We start from the raw sequence: 21,864 nt of genomic DNA on the forward strand, positions 1-21,864 counted from the left end.
TTTTCTGATTGCAGACCTCCTGTAGTTGTCATCTCTGTATCTGTGCTGCTTGCAAACACTAACAGAAAGCAGGAAGAGCTCACAGGAAGCAGGTTGGAGTGCTTAAAATAAGGTGACACAGACAAGCCAACAATAGGAGGGCTGCATTCAGACAAAGAGAAGTCATTTGCATGATGGCAGAAAATTGTGAACCATTGATATGTGAACCCTGGAAGAAGGATTTGTAGATACACCTGTATTTTTAAACTCTTCAGCTCTTCCGAATAGTGAGCGCCTGTCCATTGTCATCGCTACCCCAATGGCTCCAACAGCAAGTGGGAGGGGCCTGCTTACACGGTGCATTGTGGAGCCTGCAATACTTACCACATCACCCCCCTCTGGCTATGCTACTAACAGAATCACCTGGTTCTTCATGGAGTTCCTTTGATCCTTTCTATACAAATCATCTACCAATAAAATTATGAGCCCTCTTTTTACTCCACTGAACTGGCCTATCTTGGGAACAATGAAATATATTGTATCAACATACCAACAATAACAAAAATCCTTATAGGTATTAAAGCCTTCCTTCAACTATTGCATGGGCTTAAATTCTGACTCCGCTTTCATCTGATGCCCTTCTTAATGACCTGCTAAGAGACCCCTTTTTGTCTAGTTGGTTTCAAAAAATTGACTCCAAGTTGAATTCTTTAGATTTTCCTTGGCGTCTTTAGCGGACCTTGATGTCAACAGTGCCTACAAGCTTATTCGAACTAGGCTCTGGGAAGCAGAGTTTGCCTCCCTTTCCGCTGATATGAATCCAGTATGTTCTCCCCTTTTTTTTGGTTACTGTCCCTTACCAGGTCAGCCTCCCAAATATTTTGTTACCCTAATAAACCCCTCCCTTCGAAGGGCTTTTATGCTTGCGCGTTTCAGTATTTTCCCTTCTTCGTATCACCTTGGCAGATTTTCCCATATTTCTCGGAACCTCAGATTATGTGCCTTTTGTCATCTTGAATCGGATACGCTAGAGCATATTTTGATCTATTGCCCAGCGCACTGTACACTTCGAAAACTGTACTTGGAGCCTTTTTTATGCCATCCTGTCGGTCCATTTATTGATCCCCTTTTTGTTCTGCTTAGCGATAATCAAGTAAATATTACTAAGGCAGTTGCTAGTTTTTTTGTCTCAAATTATTAAAATATCCCCCCTTCCTAAAAATATCTTTTTTTTCTCTTTCTCTTTTCTATTTTTGGACCACTTTCCTCTTCCCTGCCTCACTATGTTTTTCTCTAGTGATTGTTATAATTTTGTTTTGTTTATCCTGTTTGTTATATGCCAATAAAGGTCGTGAAGTGAAGTATTAAAGCTTTTCATTTTCTACATGAAAGTTCAAGGAAGTATATTTCCATTTGTTCATGAGCTGGCAGTGTGGAGAAAGTTAACTACATTCTAGAATTAATTTTATTGCAACCAATGGGATCAGAATGCTTTGTGTGTTAGGCTCATTTAGCTTTCTCTGAATAGTGCCCACTGGGTAGGATTTTACAGATCTTCACCAAGTGTCAATGTACATCTAATTGCAATTTCCTACTATGAAGGAAATTCTGCAGTTTTTTTTTAAGAGTGGGAAAAGATTGGAGCAGGATGATAAACTGTTGATCATAAACTGCAATAATTTTTTTCTGTAGTGCTAAAAGTATCAAAAATACTCAAATTATCTCTAAAGCAGGGGTGCTCAATAGGTGGATCGCGATCTACTGGTAGATTGCTAGGCAAAATGAGTAGATTGCGGAGCCCTGTCTCTCCAAGCTGTTAATATGTCAGTTTCGTCTAGTGACTAGACGAAACTGACATATTTAGCTGACACTAAACTGAAACTGACACTTTAGCTGCTCTTCAGGCATGCAGCAACAAAACTGATGAAACTGACTAGACTCCAGCAGGGGCTCTATACATTAAAGGGGGTGTCTGTCAGACGCTTCCTTCCCCCCTGGTAGATCTCCAGGCCTTGCTGGGTTTCAAAGTAGCTCTCGAGCCAAAAAAGTGTGAGCAACCCTGCTCTAAAGGTTCTATTGCTAAGCAGCATTATGCCTGGCCTGTGCTTTTAGAAAAGGGATGACAGTCCAAATTGAGGCTAGTCAGCTTAATTTTGCCTATAACTTATATTTCATAGACTGTTTAAATTACCAGAAATTAAAATGCCATGCTGAAACATTTCCATGAGGAAAAGCGTATGATTGCACAAAACTTCCAGAACACAATGAAAGTCTGCAGAAAATATAATTATTATTGTCGGTTTATCACTTCAAACATGTTGTTGTAAATGTCATTATATCAGATGAGTTTGGTAACAGGTTTTCCATTTTGTGCTTCATTTGACAAGGTGATTCATTGTCTGGTGCAGTTTAAGATGTCAGTCCTTCTGGAAGGAAATGAGCAGGGCTGATGATTCACATGTGAATATTTCTCCATCCAAACATATGATTAAGGAAGGATTATTTTTTAGAAATGGCTTTGCCCAACTTGCCAGGAACACGAGTGTTTTTCTTTATTGAATATAATTTATCACAGCGGCATCCAGACTAACTGCATATGCGATCCATCTCCTATGGGAGTCCCACTTCAGATACTCAAAGAGTCGTAGTGGAGATAATTTTAATACTGCTTCTCAGCAGCATGCCAGGTAATTGGAATCATTTGTTTCTAGCAGATCATATCAGTTTGTCCAACAGCACATAAAAACACTTAACGTTTAGTGTTTAGTACTGGCATGCAAGTTCCTTTACATGCCAACCAAATGTACTTACTTTGAAATATGCTCAACTAATTTCAGCAGAACTTTGTTCCTTGCACACTTCCTTACCCTTACTGTAGGAAAACAGTAAAAAAAAAAAAATAGACAACAACACAGGGTCTTTCACAATCCTAACCAACTTTCCTGCACTGATGCAGCTGCAATGCAGCTCCAAGGTGAGATTTCAAACATTCTCTTACATTGAGGAGGTTTCCATTACACCCTCCCCCCCCAAACTGGAAGGTTGAACAGGATTTGGCTGTAAGTCATGCTGGGTAGGCCAGGCCTACGGTTTAACATGCAGAAACTCTGAAACATTTCTGGGAGATTGTTGCTCAATAATGTGGTTGTATACAACTGATTCTTCCAATATTACCAGTGCAAAGGTATACATTTTCTAGCTACTTTCCCTACATGTTTTCAAAATGAAAGTGAGAGTTGTAATCTTATATACCAGAATGCCTATTGGCAGATAGATAGTATATGCAGCAGAATACCTGAATCATGCTTGTCTTTAGAAAAACCGTTAATATCTTGAAGTTCTTTGGGTGCAGGAACATGCTTTTAACCTATGAAGCTTCGTACAGCATCATGTATACCAGGGTGTCCAAACTTTTTGGCAGGTGGGCTACATCATCTCTCTGACACTGTGTTGTGGGTGGGAAAAATTAATTTACATTTAAAATTTGAACAAATTTACATGAATCTACAGACATGAACATATTAGAGATGGAACTTCTATGAATGAATGAAGGTCTCATGATAGCTCAAGGCCTATAAAAGACCTTGCGCAAAGCAAGGCCAGCCTTTCAGTTGCTTCGCAGACATGAAACAGCAAGTAGCAGAGGCAGCCCTTGGCCCGCAACTTGCGTGAGAGATCAAACAGTTGGCCCTTGCGCTGAGAGTAGTCGCATTGGGCCAGCGAGGGCTCCAGCAAGTCTCTAGAGGGCCAGAGGTCTCTGGAGGGCTAAAATAGCAGGTGTGGATAGGAGAAGACACGCTGCAGCCCCTGTCCCCTTAGTCAAGCAAAGGAGGAGGCCTTTGGCAGCCCCAGGTGGGCTGCTGGATATAGCTGTCATCATTTGGGCGCCTCCTTCCCCTAGAACAGCCAGCCCTCCCTCCACTGCCATATCTTCCGTGGCCCATCACTCTATTGAGGGTGGCACCTTTCCCTTCCCCTGAGCTCCTAGATGGAAATACATCACTTACCGGCGAGGCCCACCTTCTAAAAGCCAATGTATAAAGCACCTGCTCAGAATTTGTTCTGTTGCATACACAGCTTGGTACCAAGGCTTCCACTCCCGCAGATTACAAATTAGGAGACGAAAGATGGAGTGGGGACAAGGGAAGGCACTACTCTGCAGTACAAAGCTAGGTCACTCCTACAGCAACTCCCCCATGTCCAATCCAGTGAGGTGTGCTACCCCACAATACTTCCTCTGCCCCCCCCTCACAGGGGCACAACCATCTGACTTCCCTCACCCCTTTCTCACAAGGATTCAGGTTGTCTCACTCTTATATCCCAACTGATATGTATCAGGCCTCTAGGGAGAAGGACGAAAGGGGAGGGCCAATTCCCAAATAACTCCAGGAGAAAGTAACTGAAGGGGTAACCCCTTCCATGCTGTTGTAGATGGCGAGAGAAAAGCCCAGTCCTGAAGGCTGGTAGAACAGAAAGTGGATTCAGTCACTGGACAAAAATGGTGGAAAGTTTGAGCTATATCCACTACAGGTGCTCCAAATCAGGCTGCAAGTCTCTTAATTAGTAAGATCTTGTGTTATTGGTGGCCCCCCCCAGCAGATGACAACATGGGGGAAAGAGAACTGCTGCAGCTGCTGTGCTTGGTGTGAGTCGGCTGTTTCTGAAGAGGAGCCCCCAGGCTCACGCCAAAGACTCGCACCTCTGGCAACCAGAGGGTTTAAGCAAGTAAAGGGAGCCAATCAAGGTTGGAGAGCTGGCCCAGTCCACACAAGCACAGGTGTAAGTAATTGACTCCCTTCTCCACCTTCCTGGCACGATGGCTTCTTGCAAACTCCCTATAAGTCTGTATTGTCCCTATATGTCTGCAAATCCCATATAAGTCTGTTTTGGGGGGCTCCCCCCCACCCCAATTCCTACTTTGTGCTAGAAGTAAAATAAATTCTGCAAGTTTCCAGTCAAACAGCCCATCAGGATTCAACCACTATGCGAAAATGAGCATCACAGAAGTAAGCCTCAATATATTAAAAACGGACTTCAAGGGCAATTGATCTTTAAGGTTCAATGCTGCAGCTTATTCTGGTGGTAATGTGCCCTTTTGAGAAAACCCGTCATCTTCCTCACCTTGCAGCAGCTTCTATCACAATCAAAATGTCCACAATGAGTTCTGCAGTCCGTTTGTGCTGCTGGCATTTTTTTTGACAGGAAAGAATGATGCCCATTAAGAAGCAGGCAGTCTACCTCAGGTGTTACTTACCCAGCATTTGTTCTTACAAAACTCTCTTAACCTCCTCCTAAGGTGTGTGCTGTACACATGATTCACTAAAAAGTGAAGCTTCTTCAGTGCTGGGCAGCCAGCACTGGAAAAAGGAACATCTGGTGGACATTAACCTTCACGTAGAAGGAAAAGTGGTGATGTGCCAGGATAGGTGACTCTTCTATACTTTTAGGATTCCATCTTAGCTGGCTGCTGAACCTGCAAATCTTGTGTTGCACCCATGCTAGTCATGAAGCAATTTGCAGCAGCATTGCAGTTGCTGGCGCAGGTGAGAAGGCCAGTGCTGGCCGACACATGCCAGTAGAAGGTACAAGGAGAGCACACGGAGGATGCAGTGAGTTCTGTGCTGAGTAGCGCAGGGGCAGAAGAGGGCAGGGAGGGAGTGTAATGGGGCAGGGGAGGATGGCGACAGGGCCAGGGATAGGTGGATCAGGCCCAGGAAGTATGGGATTGGTGGTGCCTGTGTGTGCTGCATTCTTTCCCCTTTCCTGGGCTTGATCTGTCAACATGGTTCCATGCAGCAACTGTTACCCTGCACATGCCTGATCTTGTCTGATCTCGGAAGCTAAGCAGGGTCAGGCCTGGTTAGTACTTGGATGGGAGACCGCCTGGGAATACCGGGTGCTGTAGGCTTATACCAGAGTCTTTCCAGACTGAAGGTTGCCAACCACCACTGTTACCCTGTAAATGCCTGATCTCATCTGCTCTCAGAAGCTAAGCAGGGTCAGGCCTGATTAGTACTGGGATGGGAGACTGCCTGGGAATATTGGGTGCTATAGGCTTATATCATAGTCTTTCGAGACTGAAGGTTGCCAACCAAAGTAAGCTCTAGCTCCCAGTCTAGGTGGCCTCTGCTGAAGATGAAAGAGTTTATATACCCTAATTTTAATGACATCTGACTTTTACAAGCTTGGGTTGTTTTTTTAATAGGGTTGTTTTTTTTACTTGGATGGGAGACTGCCTGGGAATACCGGGTGCTGTAAGCTTATACCATAGTCTTTCGAGACTGAAGGTTGCCAACCAGTAGACCTTTTGTGCAGGCTGGGGCTTTTCCAGGGCACAGGGACAAATGTCCCCTTACCAACAGGACACTTTCTGCCTGCTAAATTCCCCCGTGGGATGCAATGCAAGCCACGTCAGTGCCACTGCATCAGTGAGGGGCAATTTGCCGTAATGGGACCAGGTTGCCTGTTAATGATCAGTGGCTTTGTACAAACATAATTCACAACCCAGTCCTAATTGGGCTGTTGGAGGGAGTGATTTACGACAGCAGAGGAGTCTTCCACTGTTGTAAAATAGCTGCTGATGGAGCGTGCAAGTGCTTCGTCAGTGGCCATTTTGGGAGCACAGATGCAAGTGGCAGCGCATGTCTGCCAATGGTTCCCATCATGCCTGCTGGACAAGGTAAGCCAATGGCAGGGCAGGGGGTGGACGGGAAGGCGGCAAAACTGGGCAAAGGGGAGAATCGGGTAGGGTGGTGGGAGGGGTGAATCTGGTGGCAATGATGCATGCCAATACTACCTCCCCTTTTTTTTTAATTCTTCCTGCCCGTCCTTGGAGTTGTGCCAGCTCCAAGGGCCCCATCTCTCGTACTCAACTTTCTTTCTTTAAAAAAGAAACCTTACTCTGTTCCTGCTTGATTCTCCTTCCAGAAAATGGCTCCTGTAAATTGCAAAATACATTTATTATCTACTGTTCACACTGGAATACCTCCCTTCCTCCAAGGACTGCAGCGGGATGTACGTGGTACCTCCTCAAGTTTGAACCTCATAAAAACTTTATGGCTAAGTGAGGATTTGACTGCAGGTCTTCCTAATACTGGATTCCAAACCCAGCACTCCACCCACTTCACTACACTGACCCCTGAGTAGTTCTGCTCCAGAGGTGATCCGGAAACACAGGGGCTAAGGACATGCCTCTTCATGGAACAGGGGAAATTACAAATCATGAACTCCAGCTACGGAAGTGTATGTAAGCAGGGCTCACTTGAGGCAGAGAAAATTGTGTTCACTGCTGTCTTCAGCGATGCGAAACACAAGATGTATCCTTGCTACCAAACAGAACCTTAGGAAACCAGTTCCCCAAAAGCTTTTAAAAGAAAATGAAAAAGAAAATCGGAGCAGACTAGATACTGGCCCAGAACACAGGGAAATATATTCTTTTGTAATCAGATTAGCACATGAAAACAGTCCCTGGGTAGGAGGGGAAAATACTTCTGAAAGCTTTTTCCTAGTGAGACGTTGCCAAGAGCTGCACTAATCAATTGGGACTGGCATGAATGCAGCAACCGGAGGGGACTCGGGGCAGTCTTTGATTCTTGCTACAATGTCAGCAATTGAAAAAATACATCTCTGGTGCCCTTTTTGCCATGTTAAAAAACAAACACAGTTCTGCTTTGGATTAAATGCAATAACAGCACCAGAACACAGGCAAGGTTAGAGCACATTTGATTGAACTGCCAGCGCAATTAGGATTTAAATATAGATTTTGCAATTAGTTATCTGATAGTGCCGGTTACTGATCATACAAGAGAAAATCTACCTGGTGTGTCTTATTTTTCCGAGCGTATGTAGATGTCACTTGTATCAAAGCTCCCTCTCACCACATTTTTTTAAAAAATTGGACAGATTTTCTGGGGAAGTGAATTTTTCACTGAGAATTAAAGCTAAATGACATTATCTTCCCAAGGGCTTCGTAGGATGCAGGTAAGGCTCAACAGTAGGCTGCTGTGAAGGGCTCAGCCTTGACACATTTATTTCAGCCTTGAAATAATAAAGCAGAAAGAGGTTTTGAGCATGGACAAAGTCCATGTCTTGTGCCACTAAAGAGTTCAATTTTGTTCCCATGTTTTGACCCCACTGACAGGTTCTTGCAGGTTTGTGAATGGGTTAAAAGTGGCAGCCATTCACAACCTGGACTTTTTTGCTTTCTGCTTTTCCTGTGGACTCACTTTGGCTGAAACATTTTTGTGAAACAGCTTCATTGAGTTTGCTTTGGTTAATGTTATGGTGACACTCCCAGATCTTGTCACAAAAATATTACATAGTTATTCAAAACACTGAGTGAATTACCGGTATGTGTACATAGCAAATTAAGCAGGGATGTGCGGTGGGTGGGGAGTCTCTCCACCAGAGTCCTTTGAAAAGCACTGCTGCCGTGTGAGTTGCCCAAGCTCTGTGCATGGGTTGTGTGTGCTTGGGCACGTCACATGGCTGCGGTGCATTTCAAAGGACTCCGGTGGGGAGGCTGTATATCTGGAATTAAGTAGTCAGTAGCGACTAGCTAGGCTTCTTATAGTATATAAACTATAGTAATGCTGCTTTGCCAATACATATTATCATTTGCTGGGTTGCTGACAAGTGTTTCCGTTTCCACATGCAAGACACAATTGAGCTGGCAACCTGTACTTATTTCAGTTAGATTTTATATTGTTCATTTTGCAGACATGCAGGCCTAACCTTCACTTTGTGAGAAGAAAAGCAAATAAAAGAGCAAGATGCTTTGAAATTAACTCATAAACAAACCTTGTGTAAAGGTCTTTTAATAAAATAGGGCTAAAGTCTGAAATCAATGCATTGTCCAGCTTTGTAAATTAAAATGGAATTTGATGATAGTTTTGATAAAATTTGAACCTAGGGTGTTCAAATCTTTATTACAAATGATTTCAATGTTTCATTCTGAGATGTCAATTTAAAAAAAATGGAAACTGCCGTTTATTTCAGATGCAAAATTCTTCTCAACCCCAAAATGCATAATGCCTGCTTAGCAACATCAAACTATTTGTTTTCTGCAGCATTTGCATTTGTGACTTCCATCTAAGTACTGGGCTGCCCCTTGAAATCTCACTGAAGGGCAGGAAGCAACATGGAGGTCATCATAGATATGTAATCTTTTCATGCACATACATTCAGCACAAGAGATGCATAAGAACATAAGAACAGCCCCACTGGATCAGGCCACAGGCCCATCTAGTCCAGCTTCCTGTATCTCACAGCGGCCCACCAAATGCCCCAGGGAGCACACCAGAAAACAAGAGACCTGCAAGGCTTCCTGGGAATTGTAGTTAAGAACATAAGACCAGCCCCACTGAATCAGGCCACAGGCCCATCTAGTCCAGCTTCCTGTATCTCACAGCGGCCCACCAAATGCCCCAGGGAGCACACCAGAAAACAAGAGACCTGCAAGGCTTCCTGGGAATTGTAGTTAAGAACATAAGACCAGCCCCACTGAATCAGGCCACAGGCCCATCTAGTCCAGCTTCCTGTATCTCACAGCGGCCCACCAAATGCCCCAGGGAGCACACCAGAAAACAAGAGACCTGCAAGGCTTCCTGGGAATTGTAGTTAAGAACATAAGACCAGCCCCACTGAATCAGGCCACAGGCCCATCTAGTCCAGCTTCCTGTATCTCACAGCGGCCCACCAAATGCCCCAGGGAGCGCACCAGATAACAAGAGACCTGCATCCTGGCGCCCTCCCTTGCATCTGGCATAGCCCAACTTGTCCAATCCCCTTTTAAAGGCATCCAGGCCAGACACCGTCACCACATCCTGTGGCAAGGAGTTCCACAGTTCCTGTGAGATCCTGATCCTGTGAGATCATTGCATATGGTGATGTGCATGTGATTTTTCATGGGTTTTTTTTTTCTTTTTGAAAATGTAATCCACGTAGAAGGCTAATCACATTTCAAGTGGCCCTTCAAGAAGCTGGACTTCTTTACAGAGTAGTAATTATTATTGTGCCTATGAAGAACCCCAAGTATGAGATTTCCAGCTGGTGCCTGGTGGCCCAATATAGCTAGATTTCTGCAGAACTTGCTGCAGTGGCACCACTAGGGTTTGTGCCACCTGGTACGGGAGGCCAGCGTGTCACCCCTATGACAGACTTCCTCCCATGCAGTGGGCGAGGCAACACCTGAGGTAGTGCGCGTGGTGATGTGCCATTGCCCTGTGCCCCCACCGGTTTTTTGGCTCTAACATTTGATAGAATTGAGGTATTTCAGTGTGGGTTGTTTCACTGCATTCCGCATGATATTACACATTCATTGATATATAACATGAAGGTATTATTTGAAAGTACTAAGATTTTTCAACAAGGATTTTTAAAAATGACATGTCAGGGAATCATTTGGCTGAGATTATGGACCAGTCAATCACAGCACTTTTCCTGTTTTAGCAGGAGCAGCTGCACATAGAAACATTCTAGTTAGGGCAGTAGCATAGTCAGAGGGAGGGTGGCACAGTAAGGACAGCAGTGTCCTGAATGGCTCTGACAATAAGTGGGAGGGGCCGCTTACACAGTGTGTTGTGACACCTGCTATACTTACTGTGCTACTTTACCGCTTCTACCTGTGCTACTTTGTTAGAGCTTTTTTTTTTTAGTTTAAAAGTAAGACCTTTTGACAAATCTTCAGGGTCTGATTTGTACATAGACATAATTGTCCCTGTACACCTCTAATAAGTGTTTGCACAGAACGTGGCAGGACCTTATAAGCATGTACAGTCTCACTGGTGGACGGACGCATGATTTACTGTTAAACAGGAAGCAGGTAAATGAGAGCCAGTCCTGAATTTTCCCCAGTAAACTACGTTTATTATGCCAGTTCTAATTATCATGCAATCTAGTGGTTTTAAGGCTTATGTTTTCCACACCACTGGGCATCACAAACATTAAAGCATTTTATACTGTCATTATACATCAATGTTTGCACTTGGTTATACATATATACAGAAATTACTCACACCTTGCTATTTCCTTCCTTCAAACCAACATAATTTTACTGTGAAAGCAGCTTTTTAATAAACGGTATAAGAAATACAGCAAGGCACAATTTTTAAAAATGTGGGTTATTTTTCTGATTACCACCTCAAGAAGTGTAGTAGAAAACCAAAATGTTGTACTTAATCCAGTAGAATGTTAACAGTTCTTAATATACAACACTGTGTCGCTGTTTCTTGAAGTGCTGCATAGATTACATTTTTAAAACAAAAGGATAAATTTATTTATTTTGTGTAACTTCAGATGTGTTAGCAAGGTCTTTTCCTTTTGCTGCAATCAAATAAAATGTCCATTCTAAACATAAATACTTTCAATAAACAATATGCATTATACAAATGAAATATCAAATTTGATACAGAACAGAGGAGAATTAGTGACATATACATTTCAGAAATGGTGATCAGAATGATAATATATTCTGTGGAAATGCAAAATCATAAAAAAAAAATAACCTTACTGGGTGAGAAATTGTACAAATTTGGAAGGGTAGGTTGTTAAGAGGTAGCTTGGGAGAGAAATCCATATGAAAGCAAATGGTTTTGCTACAGAACAAAATGACCACTGAAATAGCATTACAAAGCCTGGCCACTGAGCCAGCATGGACAAATCACATTTGGAAATAAAATTTATATTGGGAGTCATGTGTAACAAAAGGCAGTGATACAATGGAATTAGAGCTCATCCTAGGGTTTCAAGGATGAGCCTGAACCTGAAATGCAGCCGAGTTCCTAAAAGGAGAGAAAGAAAAAGTAATACCATGTTACATAAAGTAGGGCCTCCATTTGCAAAACACAAGCTCGCTCAGAGCAGCCCCAATTAGCCACTCTGTGATCTCATACCAATCTCCTTATATGCAAAGATGACCGTATACGGGCAGCACATTTTTCACAGCCTGAGGTTTAAGTCAGTATCAGAGAGATATCTTTTTATTGATGTAGAAACGTCATTGATTTTTATAAAACAAGATTTAGTTTCAAAAGGCACAGGGGAAATAATCAAGTTTGACCTTTTTCCTCAATCCCATCCTCTCAGGTGCCTGTGAACTTACCTTCTCTACCTTTTAAAAGTGCACCAATCAATAGGAATGCAAGGCTCAATAAAGGCCAACCAACCAAAATAATCTCCACTCCTAAACCCATTACATGGAAGTAAGTCCCATTAAAATCAGGAGGACTTACTTCCAAGTAATCTATTTAGACTTGGGGTGTAAGTAGGTTACATAGGTTATATAAACAGAACCATAACCTATTTAAGTATCGTTTAGAGTGTCCACGAGAGTTCTGCAAAAAAGGTGAGAGGATTCTCATAAGTAATTCATAAACAGAAGCACAACATAAAAAATTTTTTTTTCACATTGCTTGTTGAAATGATGAGTTATTTTCCATGATATAGAATGCTTTCTACTCAAGAGTTTAGGGTTAACCTCTACCACAAAGAGTAGCAGCTTACGATGAGGCATATGAAGAAATAACTGTTGGAATACGGCAAAGAGATTAGTACAAAGTACCTCTCTCAAGCATTTCCTCGGAGCCACTCCAGGCTTGCATTAGATGCCTTCTAAATTAAGTAGAAACGGCTGAATCTATCCAGTTACCTTCTCCTTTGATCTTCTTTGCTGTAACTGACCTCTCTATTTTTATAAAAAATGATGCTTCCACCAAATCATAAAAAGCAGAGGCTTATATGGCTTGGACAAAAGCCAAATGTCTTACAGGGAAGTATCTGCTCTTAAAACTTGGAGTGGGCTTTTAGCGAAGAAGCCTCGCTTTTCGACTGTACAGTACATGTTTCAAGCAACTAAGCACATACACATAGAAGGGAATATGGAATAACTGTTTCTATTTTGTCCAGAACGAGGCAATCTAGTGGGTTGCTGTATGTGGACCAAAACAGACATGATGAGGCAGCTGTTGACATCTATGCCTTGTTCATATATAAAGTAGGGGTAGAAGTTATCTTTTACCTGAAAATGTGTATGGGGGGGGGTCCAAAAACCTTCTCACCTGCCATACCTCGCTCCACTCTAGCACTTTCCCGCCTCCTGGCTCACATCTAGTATTGGAGCTTTGTTGAGAGAAAACTACTTAACAGAATGGAGTGACGTCTACAGCAGTGATTTTCTCAGTGTGCTGAGAAAGCTCCACAGGTGTGCAAAGGGAGTTGGGAGCACAGTAGCTGAAAACTGCTGAAAAACTCTACCAAGTTCTTTGGCTCTGTTTCTAGGGCAACTGTCTGTAGTAATGAGTTGCCTGTCCCTGCCAGCAGAGGAAGAGGAACAGACAATATGTAGACAATCACCCTAGAAACAGAGCCATAGAACACCGATTAGTCTTCTGGAAGCTGGAAGTGACATCGCAAGAGGCAAAGACCATAAAGGTCAGTGCGCCATGAGAAGAAACATTGAAATTTGCTGGTCTAGAGATGATGGAGAGTTAATCTCCTACCCCATATGTTCGCTTTCATGTAAAGAGTAGAACCCTCCAACTCCAGACACCATATACGTGTCTCCCTTGTCCAATCTAGCATGATCCTGTGGCCTTATAATAAAAAATTCAGAAGAAAATATGTTCACATTGGAGTCTCTCGCTCAGCCAGAATGAGCTGTGTGGGTAAGACATGCTTGTGCATGTGGAGCACCATCAAGATTTGGTCCAAAATGTGCAGGGACCATAAAGCCAGTGCTGCAGATAGAGGAGGTCAGGAGTCATGGTGACAACAAAAATAAATGAAAAATAAATAAGAATGGCACTGACTCATCTTAGTCTCTCTTCTCAGTAAGTCCTCAGCTCTATGAGAAAACAAAGACAAAAATGTGCAATATTCAAGCATCAGTGCCAATGAGCAGCACTGTGGTTCGTAGAACAGAATTATTGTTCCTGTGTAGGACTATTTTGAAGCTGCTTATAGAATTGCTATTACTTTCCCGTAATGGTCAATTTTATAGCACACTGATAAAAGAATGAGATTACAACGGAGATACATGCAGAAGCAAAACATGCTCGCTCAGTACAGCTTTATTCTAGCTTGCAGCTGGAGCAAAAAGGCAAAAATCACAGAAAATTAGTTGAGCTGCGTTGGTAAATATGCATACTGTCACCTTTGCGAACTGAGTTTATTTTTAGGGTATCCATATACCATAGATAATTTTTCTCTTAAGTATCGCAGCTCCACATAAAATCACACATTTTAATGAGCTTACAGCACAGGTGCTCCAGGAAAAAAAAAAATAATGGTGTTTGCCATTTATCTTTCAAATTAAATAATGTGTTTTTAAATAGTAACTTTTTTCATAATACACTTATGGGAACAACATTTATCTGTCACATTTTAAGAGATGTATTAGTAATAAATGTAAATTACCTTTGGAAAATCAGTAATTAGGCTCATCAAAAAAATAAACAATCTGCCACCAAAAAGATAATCTTTAGCATAGTTAAGTATAATAACTGTTATTTGAATAAGTTAACAAATTAGGATAGATTGCCTCTAATTCATTTCCCATAGCATGAGAAATGAAGTTAAAGCATTACCTGAGCTCAAATAGTGGGGGGAAGGGACTCCTAGATTTCAGAGAAAATACAGGCCCCGTTGCTTGAAGCAAATAGACCGTTTTCACTTTCTTGACATAAAACCTGACCCAATGGTCCAGTGCAATGATCACATGACCTTCCTGGCTTGCATACAGAAGATACTGGGTTCAGTGTGGACATGGGAAATCTTTAGTGTGGATACTGGGTTCAAGGCAGACGTGGGAAAAACACTAGCCCCGAATCTGCACACCTACTGCCAGTCAGTGTAGATAGTCCTGAACTAGACGGACCAATGGCTTGACTCAGGGTGAGGCAGACTCGTATGATTCTTAAATGCAGGAGAGAGCTGTGCTGGCAAAATGCATGCGCACAGAGCTGCCACCTCCATGGAAATGAACCCCTGCAGGCTGAGCAGATCTGTGAGAACATCAGCGCAACCACATGTTGCTGGATCTAAGCACAGAGAGATTCAGCAACCACAGAAAAGGCGCTTCTGCTATAATTTTTCTAGGAAAAGATGAGAAGTTGCATGCATTTTCCCAGTAGAATAGCTCGAGTGGGGCAAAACGGTAACTACTGCGGGTACTGCGATGTGCCATAAGAACATAAGAAGAGCCCTGCTGGATCAGATCAAAGGCCCATCTAGTCCAGCTTCCTGAATGTCACAGTGGCCCACCAAATGCCGTGTAAGTGTCCCCTCCCTCTCACTGTCAGATCCATTCCAGGCAACGACATCAACACAGAGGCATTTGCTGAACCAAAAGGCATCTCCTGTGAATTTCTGCTGCCTGGGATGCCTCCAATGGTGAGTGGGAGGGGACACTTACATGGTGTGTTGTGGTGCCTGCAATACTTATTTTTTTGCCCCCCTCTAGCTATGCTACTGCATTTCTCCCTTCTGATGTTACGCTGCTCATACAAGCAGATGAGCAGTTATTGCACAGGTAAGCTAACTGTAGCAGCACCTGCATCATCCCTGATTCTAGGATTTCAGAAGAATGAGTTTTACTAGTATTTGCCCAGAATGTTTGTCTAGGGCAGCTGTAATTCTTTTCCCTCTCCAAAAAAATATTTAAAATATAGTGTGAATAATTAGCATCACATTTGCTTCATTGTGCAATCCAGGGATGTGCAGTGTTTGGGGAGGCAGGTGAGGCAGAGTGGCACGTTTCGAAGGACTCTGGCAGGGAGGCTCTGCCTCACCTGCCCCCCCCACCCACCGCACATCCCTGATGCAATCATATCAGTAATAAGTAACACGCAGCCTGCAAAAACCGCACCACGTACCTGCTTATGAAATGGCGTTATGTATCCGGGGGTGCTTACATTCTACCTGTGTGTGTTTATGTGCCGTTCTTGGTGAAGATGCAAGAGATTTCCTTCACGTGTAAGAGTTTTAATGTCCTGGTGCAAAACATCTGCATCCTTCAAATGATCAGGCATCACTGGACTGGCTTCAGCTGAGACCTTTGCAGAGGAAGCAAGATCTTCTTCAGACTTTGCAATTCCAAGTGAATCTTCCAGATCCATTTCTTTACAGCTATTTGGGAGGGAATTCAAGACTGAAGCTTCATTAGAGATGTCCAAATTTAAAAACACACTAGCAGAATTTTTAAAAGTATCTGATACTAAGTGACTAACGGAGCCAGGCACATTTATGTCCATTTCCTTGTCTAAGAAAGGAAAGCCACCACATGCAGTGGGTGAGTTTGGTTCCCCTATCAAATCCAGTCCATTATAGTTCACCAGGGGCACACCATTTGCAACATGCTCAACTGGTTGTTCGACTCGCTCCTCCTCGGGACAGGCTTCAAAAAAGCATTCAATATTCTCAGTGTCATCTGCAAAATCCAGTGGCACTGGAGTGCTGCTCTTCTCTTCCACATATGTAGTCACCTCCCCACAGTCACTATCATGAGAAGAGAGGGAGAGGTAAGAATAAAAATCTCCCTTTCTCAGCTGGATGGGCCGGTGAGAGTGTTCTAGGACCTTTTCCCGGATCTGGGCAAGCGAGTGTGGACTGGCTGGCTCGCGTTCAGGCTGCGATTTGTTCTTCAAGGCTGTCGAGGCCAAGTCGATTATCTCCATCACAAAGTTGTGCACTGAGCAGTCTTGCCCATTTCGTTTATCAAAAGCAACAGATTGACAGTTGCAACCTGAAGCACCACTGCCGGCGGACGCCATTTTTTCTGCTTCACTTGATTTTAACGCTATGCAGCCATCAGGACCATCTTTGCCAATTCCTGTTCTGCTTTGTTGACCATTCGGCAGAGATTTTAGTATGGCTGTATCTGGTGTATCTGTGCCTTTGATGTCTGAGCCAAATTCTGCCAAGGGCTTTTCAGTGCAATGGCCTTCAGATGGAAGATGCTTCTGGTGTTCTTTTGGAAGGCTGCATATATTTGACACTTGAGCAGCCTCCTTAACATCCATATGTGAGTCATCTGAACTATCAGTAAATAATTCACAGACACATTCACTCTCACTCCCCATACCATCAAGTGTGCTTGCATTCATGGTAGCCATTGTGAGCTCCTCCTCTCGATTTTCCGGTGTGCTTGCAACATTGCCGTTCTCCACGTCATCCACTAAGCGATCCTGAGTGGAAATCTGAAAATCCTTCTTTTTCACTTGCTTTCTTGTCCCTTGTTCATCCAATGTATTCTTACTGTTGCCGTTATGTTCTGCAATCTTATGTATAGAATCATTCAAAAACTTTTCAATGCTCAAAGAATCTTTTGCTTTCAGAGTCAAATTCTTACAGCACTGGATTTCATCATCCAGGTGGCCCTTTCTTTTCTCTTTTGTCAGATAAAATTTTGGTCTGGTCCACGTGTGGAGTTCGTTCTTTATGTAGTCAAGTCCTGAAATTAAATTGCAGTCTTCATAAATATCCTCATCAGTTGCAATACTGGAATCATCATCTTCATCCTTAATGCCTAGCTCTTCCTCCGTCAGGGTGAGGGTTGAACTTGAGAGCAAATCACTATCATCTTCATCATCAGTACAGGCAGAGGTGCAGGAAACATTAACAATCATGCTAATGTTGACATCACTCTCGTCAGCAACCGACCGATTGAGGTGTTTTCTGAACGAAGCATTTGAACCCGGCACTTTATCTTTGTGCAGCACAATATCCTCAGAACACAAAGACAGGTCGTCACTGCTGCTCAGCTCAGTGAGAGAAGCAGGGGAATCTTCATGGAGAGAGGACACCATATCCAGTGATAACTGGCCAGTCAAGGACATCCTTTGAGAAGTGCTTTGAAGGGTGATGTCCGAGATGCTGCGCTTTATCTTTTGATCCAAAGGACTCTGGATATTTTCTAAACGATTCAAGAGATCTAATGTCCTTTTACTAAGTTCTCCCACAGAATCACTACTGCCACTTAGGTCTCCAGAGCCATTGCAACTAAAAAGATCTTCGTTGCTTTTGTAAGGCGTTAGCCAACTCTCCAATGAGGTGCTACGATGAAGGCCGTCTCCGCTTCGAAAAATACCTGAGCCAAGCAAATCGCTTGTCACCGAAAGGGAATCCAAAGAAGAGCTGTGAGATAACGTAGAAAAGAGTTTTGCGTTTGCGACGTCGCTCAGTTTTGTCAGATCTTCCATTAATTCACAGGGTTTCGAACCTGAATCGTCCAAGTCTGTTGATGTAATCTGCTCAGGTACACGTGGTTTCAACTCAACGGTTTTGTGCTCAGATTGACAGGGGACTTTATCAAAATAAAAGCCGTGGAGCAAACTCCCCTGTTTGTGTGCTTTTTCAGAGCTTGCTTGTTTCAACATCATTGGGAGCTTCAGTTTAGAACCCTGAAGATACGAATAGTCATAAAATGTAAGGACACCCTGTTTTCCTTGTTGTGACCCTTCTAAATGCTCATGGCCGTGCTGCGGAGTAACATTATCCAAATCCCTCACCTTCTCAGTGATCTTTGACTCGGAACTGTTTTGGAAGTTAACATGATTCTCTCCATCCTCCCGTTTAATGTTTTCTTTTACCACATCAGTTATGTTCTCTAATTTGGAATCTGAAGTATTAACTCTTGAATTATCTTGCATTTCACCAGTATCACTTAGCAAATGGATTTCAGAATGGGCGATAGCTTCTGCCTCAGGTCCTTTGATTATTTTGTTCTGGCTCTCAGAATGTCTGCTGATGTTCCCACTATGATACATATAATTTTGTGGTTTGGCCAAAATAGTGCTGCCCATTAGGTCTGGCAAATGTTTTGGAGGTACAGGAGAGTCTTCATTGGCACACTTATTTGGGGATGTAATACTGGGGGATTTGGATGCCTTTTCCATGAGAGACATAGGATTCTTTCTGGATAACTCCACATTGTGGAGGCTGTACACTTGGTAGACTTGAGGGCCTGGAGATGCTGTAATGTGAGGGCTGCTGAGACCATTTCCATGAACACCCGGATTTCCCTCTTGCTTTGGACTGTCATCAATATGTGCCTCAGATGCAGAGTTCAGCTTTGTATCATCCTGTTTTGTTTCTTGATCAAGCTCATTGAATTCCTCATTAATGCTAATTAGTGTATTACTTATATCCATTTCATCCCATTCCAGTGCGTCTTCACTTGTGCCATTTAGCTCCATTAAGCCAGGATCAATAACATTCAGGGACTCCTGTTTAAAAACAACAACATAATTAGTTCATCACCATCATACTTGTAAATAATACATTTTATCTCCATGATTGCAAAGTAATAGAAACATTCTTTACTCTTTATAAAACCCACTGCTTATCAGGACTGCTATGAAAGCATAGACCTTGTAACTTGTCAGGGCCGTATTAGATGTGCTTGTAAATACATTATGTGGTCTGGTGTGTGTTTTTTTTTAATAGTAACCAAGGGGTTGCAAAACAGAACAGAGTTGTGGAGGGGGTTTGGGGGGGCTTTAGGAATTTGCCCCACTGTGGATTTGTCCCACACTGTGGGAGTGCACGACCAGGAATGAAACTGTGGTGGAACAAAGTCCTAAGCCCCCATTTTCCCTGCCATGGTTCTGAATTGCAGTGGCTAAAGTATTGAGCCAAGGTATAGGAAACTCAGGCTCAGATTTACTGGCTGACATTGGTCCAATACCACAGGAATCTAGCAACAGTGTGGAGTCTAACAGATTCTCTGAACAGTTGCTTAACCAAGGATAGATGCACCCCACTAATAAAAGGAATTTCTCCCTCCACCAGAACCCAGAGGCCACCAGTCACTTCCATGCTGTCTAAACCCAGACTATTGATTTTCATTCAGTTCAACATGTTCTCTATCATTCAAGGCTGCTATTGGATCTGGTGATGTGACTGCTGGTGAGTACGTATAACCATCTCTCTTTACAAGCCTCACAGTCAGGTCTTCCTTTTTCTGGCAGCACCACAACAGGCTAACGGTGGTTTGGTGGTACCTGGGATCAGATATGGATTATAGACCAGTTTTCTGGTGGAAGGACAACCAAGTCATCAACAGTCAGAACCACTGACGTACTGAGCAGCATAGCACACAACATGGAACTCTCAGTATCAATTTGGAAGTTTGGGAAACCTAAACTCCAAACCTGAGACCACCTGCATCAACCAAGGAACCTCACAGACAAAAGAGTGGCTAGGACACCAACAGAATCACCTTTGTGTGTGTGTGTGTGTGTGTGTGTGTGTGTGTGAGAGAGAGAGAGAGAGAGGGGGGGGAGTGGAAGAGGGAGCAGTTATTTAAGAGATTATCTATATAAAATGTGTAAGTTTATGCAAGGCCACACACACAACAAAACTAAATATTCAAATAGCTACTACTATTTCAGAACAGAAAACTTTATTGCTAATCTGAAATCCTGGTTCTTGCAACATTTGCTTTGCATAGAGTACATCCAAAGGGTGCAGAATTTTTATTTGAATTTCTGTTCATTTGCTTGCTGATAAAGGCAATATTAATGACTGGTGAGTATGACTAATGAATGTGAAAGTCTTTAGTTGTAAAAACAATCCATCAGCCTAATCAAATACTACATTAATTTCATATATTGTCTCTGCTGATGTTGCTCTGGGAAAGTTTTGAATAATGAAGTGAGACTTTAAAAAGAAACCACGTTGCTGTGCAATAAACCTTCACATTCTATGTATGTAATGTTTAAAGCTAATTTCAAGACTCCTCTCCCATTCTTCGAGAAGTGTATGAAACTATGGAAAAACAACAAAGTGGAAGGTCCTTTTAAGAACGTAAGAACAGCCCTGCTGGATTGAGCCATAGGCCCATCTAGTCCAGCTTCCTGTATCTCACAGCAGCCCAGCAAATGCCCCAGGGAGCGCACCTGATAACAAGAGACCTGCATCCTGGTGCCCTCCCTTGCATCTGACATAGCCCATTTCTAAAATCAGGAGGTTGTACATACACATCATGGCTTGTAACCTGTAATGGATTTTTCCTCCAGAAATTGGTCCAATCCCCTTTCAAAGGCATCCAGGCCAAATGCTGTCACCACATCCTGTGGCAAAGAGTTCCACAGACCAACCACACACTGAGTAAAGAAATATTTTCTTTTGTCTGTCCTAACTCTCCCAACACTCAATTTTAGTGGATGGTTCTGGTGTTACGTGAGAGTCTAAAGAGCATCTCTCTATCCACTCTATCTTTCACGTGCATAATTTTATATGTCTCAATCATGTATAAAAGGCCACAGGGGTTTATACTTTCTACACGTGTATCTATACTGTGTGTTTTACTCTAAAGTGCCATCACTAGAGATTGTCTCATTTTCTAAGATACTAGGTTTACCTGTCATCTGCTTGAATATTTCAGCAGTCTGGAAATGAGCAACAGATTCCATAGATTTTTGGTCCAATCCTACCCCCTGCTGTGCTGGTGGAGCATGTGCTTTGCTAAAGTGATTTGTGACAGCCTTTCTACCTGGACTGCTGATGGGAAGGCTGAAGCCCTCCTGCACATACTGGCGGAAAGAAGTACGGCCACTGGACCATGTAAGTCCAGTGCAGGGGTGGGGAAGAGTGGGGGGTGGAATGGGGCAGGGAGAGGACAGAGATGGGTCTTGGGGTGGGTGGAACAGGCCAGGGAGGAGGCGGGATCAGAGGCGCCAACACATACCTTATCATATCCCCCTTCCTTGGCCTGATCCCCTGACATGGATCAATGTGGACTTGCCCTGAAGACCAGTGGCATAGCTGAGGGCAGCAATGCAGTGACATCATATGACACTGTGATGCAAAGCCACGCTGTGACGCCGCACGACACTGGAACGTCACTTCTGGGTATGAAGGTGGGTGGCGGTGCTTTCCCAATGTGGC

The 21,864-nt window shown here is 43.1% G+C and overlaps 1 protein-coding gene and 2 pseudogenes across 1 annotated transcript in view; 2 read left to right on the top strand and 1 right to left on the bottom strand.

Annotated features, from left to right (window-relative positions):
• The first annotated feature begins 5,767 nt into the window (after nt 1–5,767).
• On the top strand, nt 5,768–5,887 carry LOC136638436 (5S ribosomal RNA; annotated as a pseudogene).
• Nucleotides 5,888–5,916: 29 nt separating this feature from the next.
• LOC136637530 (5S ribosomal RNA) lies at nt 5,917–6,036 on the top strand (annotated as a pseudogene).
• Nucleotides 6,037–11,604: 5,568 nt separating this feature from the next.
• Nucleotides 11,605–21,864, bottom strand: part of AKAP6 (A-kinase anchoring protein 6) — a 214,758-nt gene continuing 204,498 nt past the window's right edge. Inside the window, exons 12-13 of the mRNA XM_066630892.1 lie at nt 15,849–19,199; nt 11,605–11,759 (exon numbers count right to left, since the gene is read on the bottom strand). Of these exons, the coding sequence (XP_066486989.1) occupies nt 15,891–19,199 (3,309 nt within the window). The 3' untranslated portion in view covers nt 11,605–11,759; nt 15,849–15,890. The remainder of the gene's footprint in view (nt 11,760–15,848; nt 19,200–21,864) is intronic.

The sequence above is a fragment of the Tiliqua scincoides genome, chromosome 1 (genome assembly GCF_035046505.1).
Source record: "Tiliqua scincoides isolate rTilSci1 chromosome 1, rTilSci1.hap2, whole genome shotgun sequence".
NCBI lineage: Eukaryota > Metazoa > Chordata > Lepidosauria > Squamata > Scincidae > Tiliqua > Tiliqua scincoides.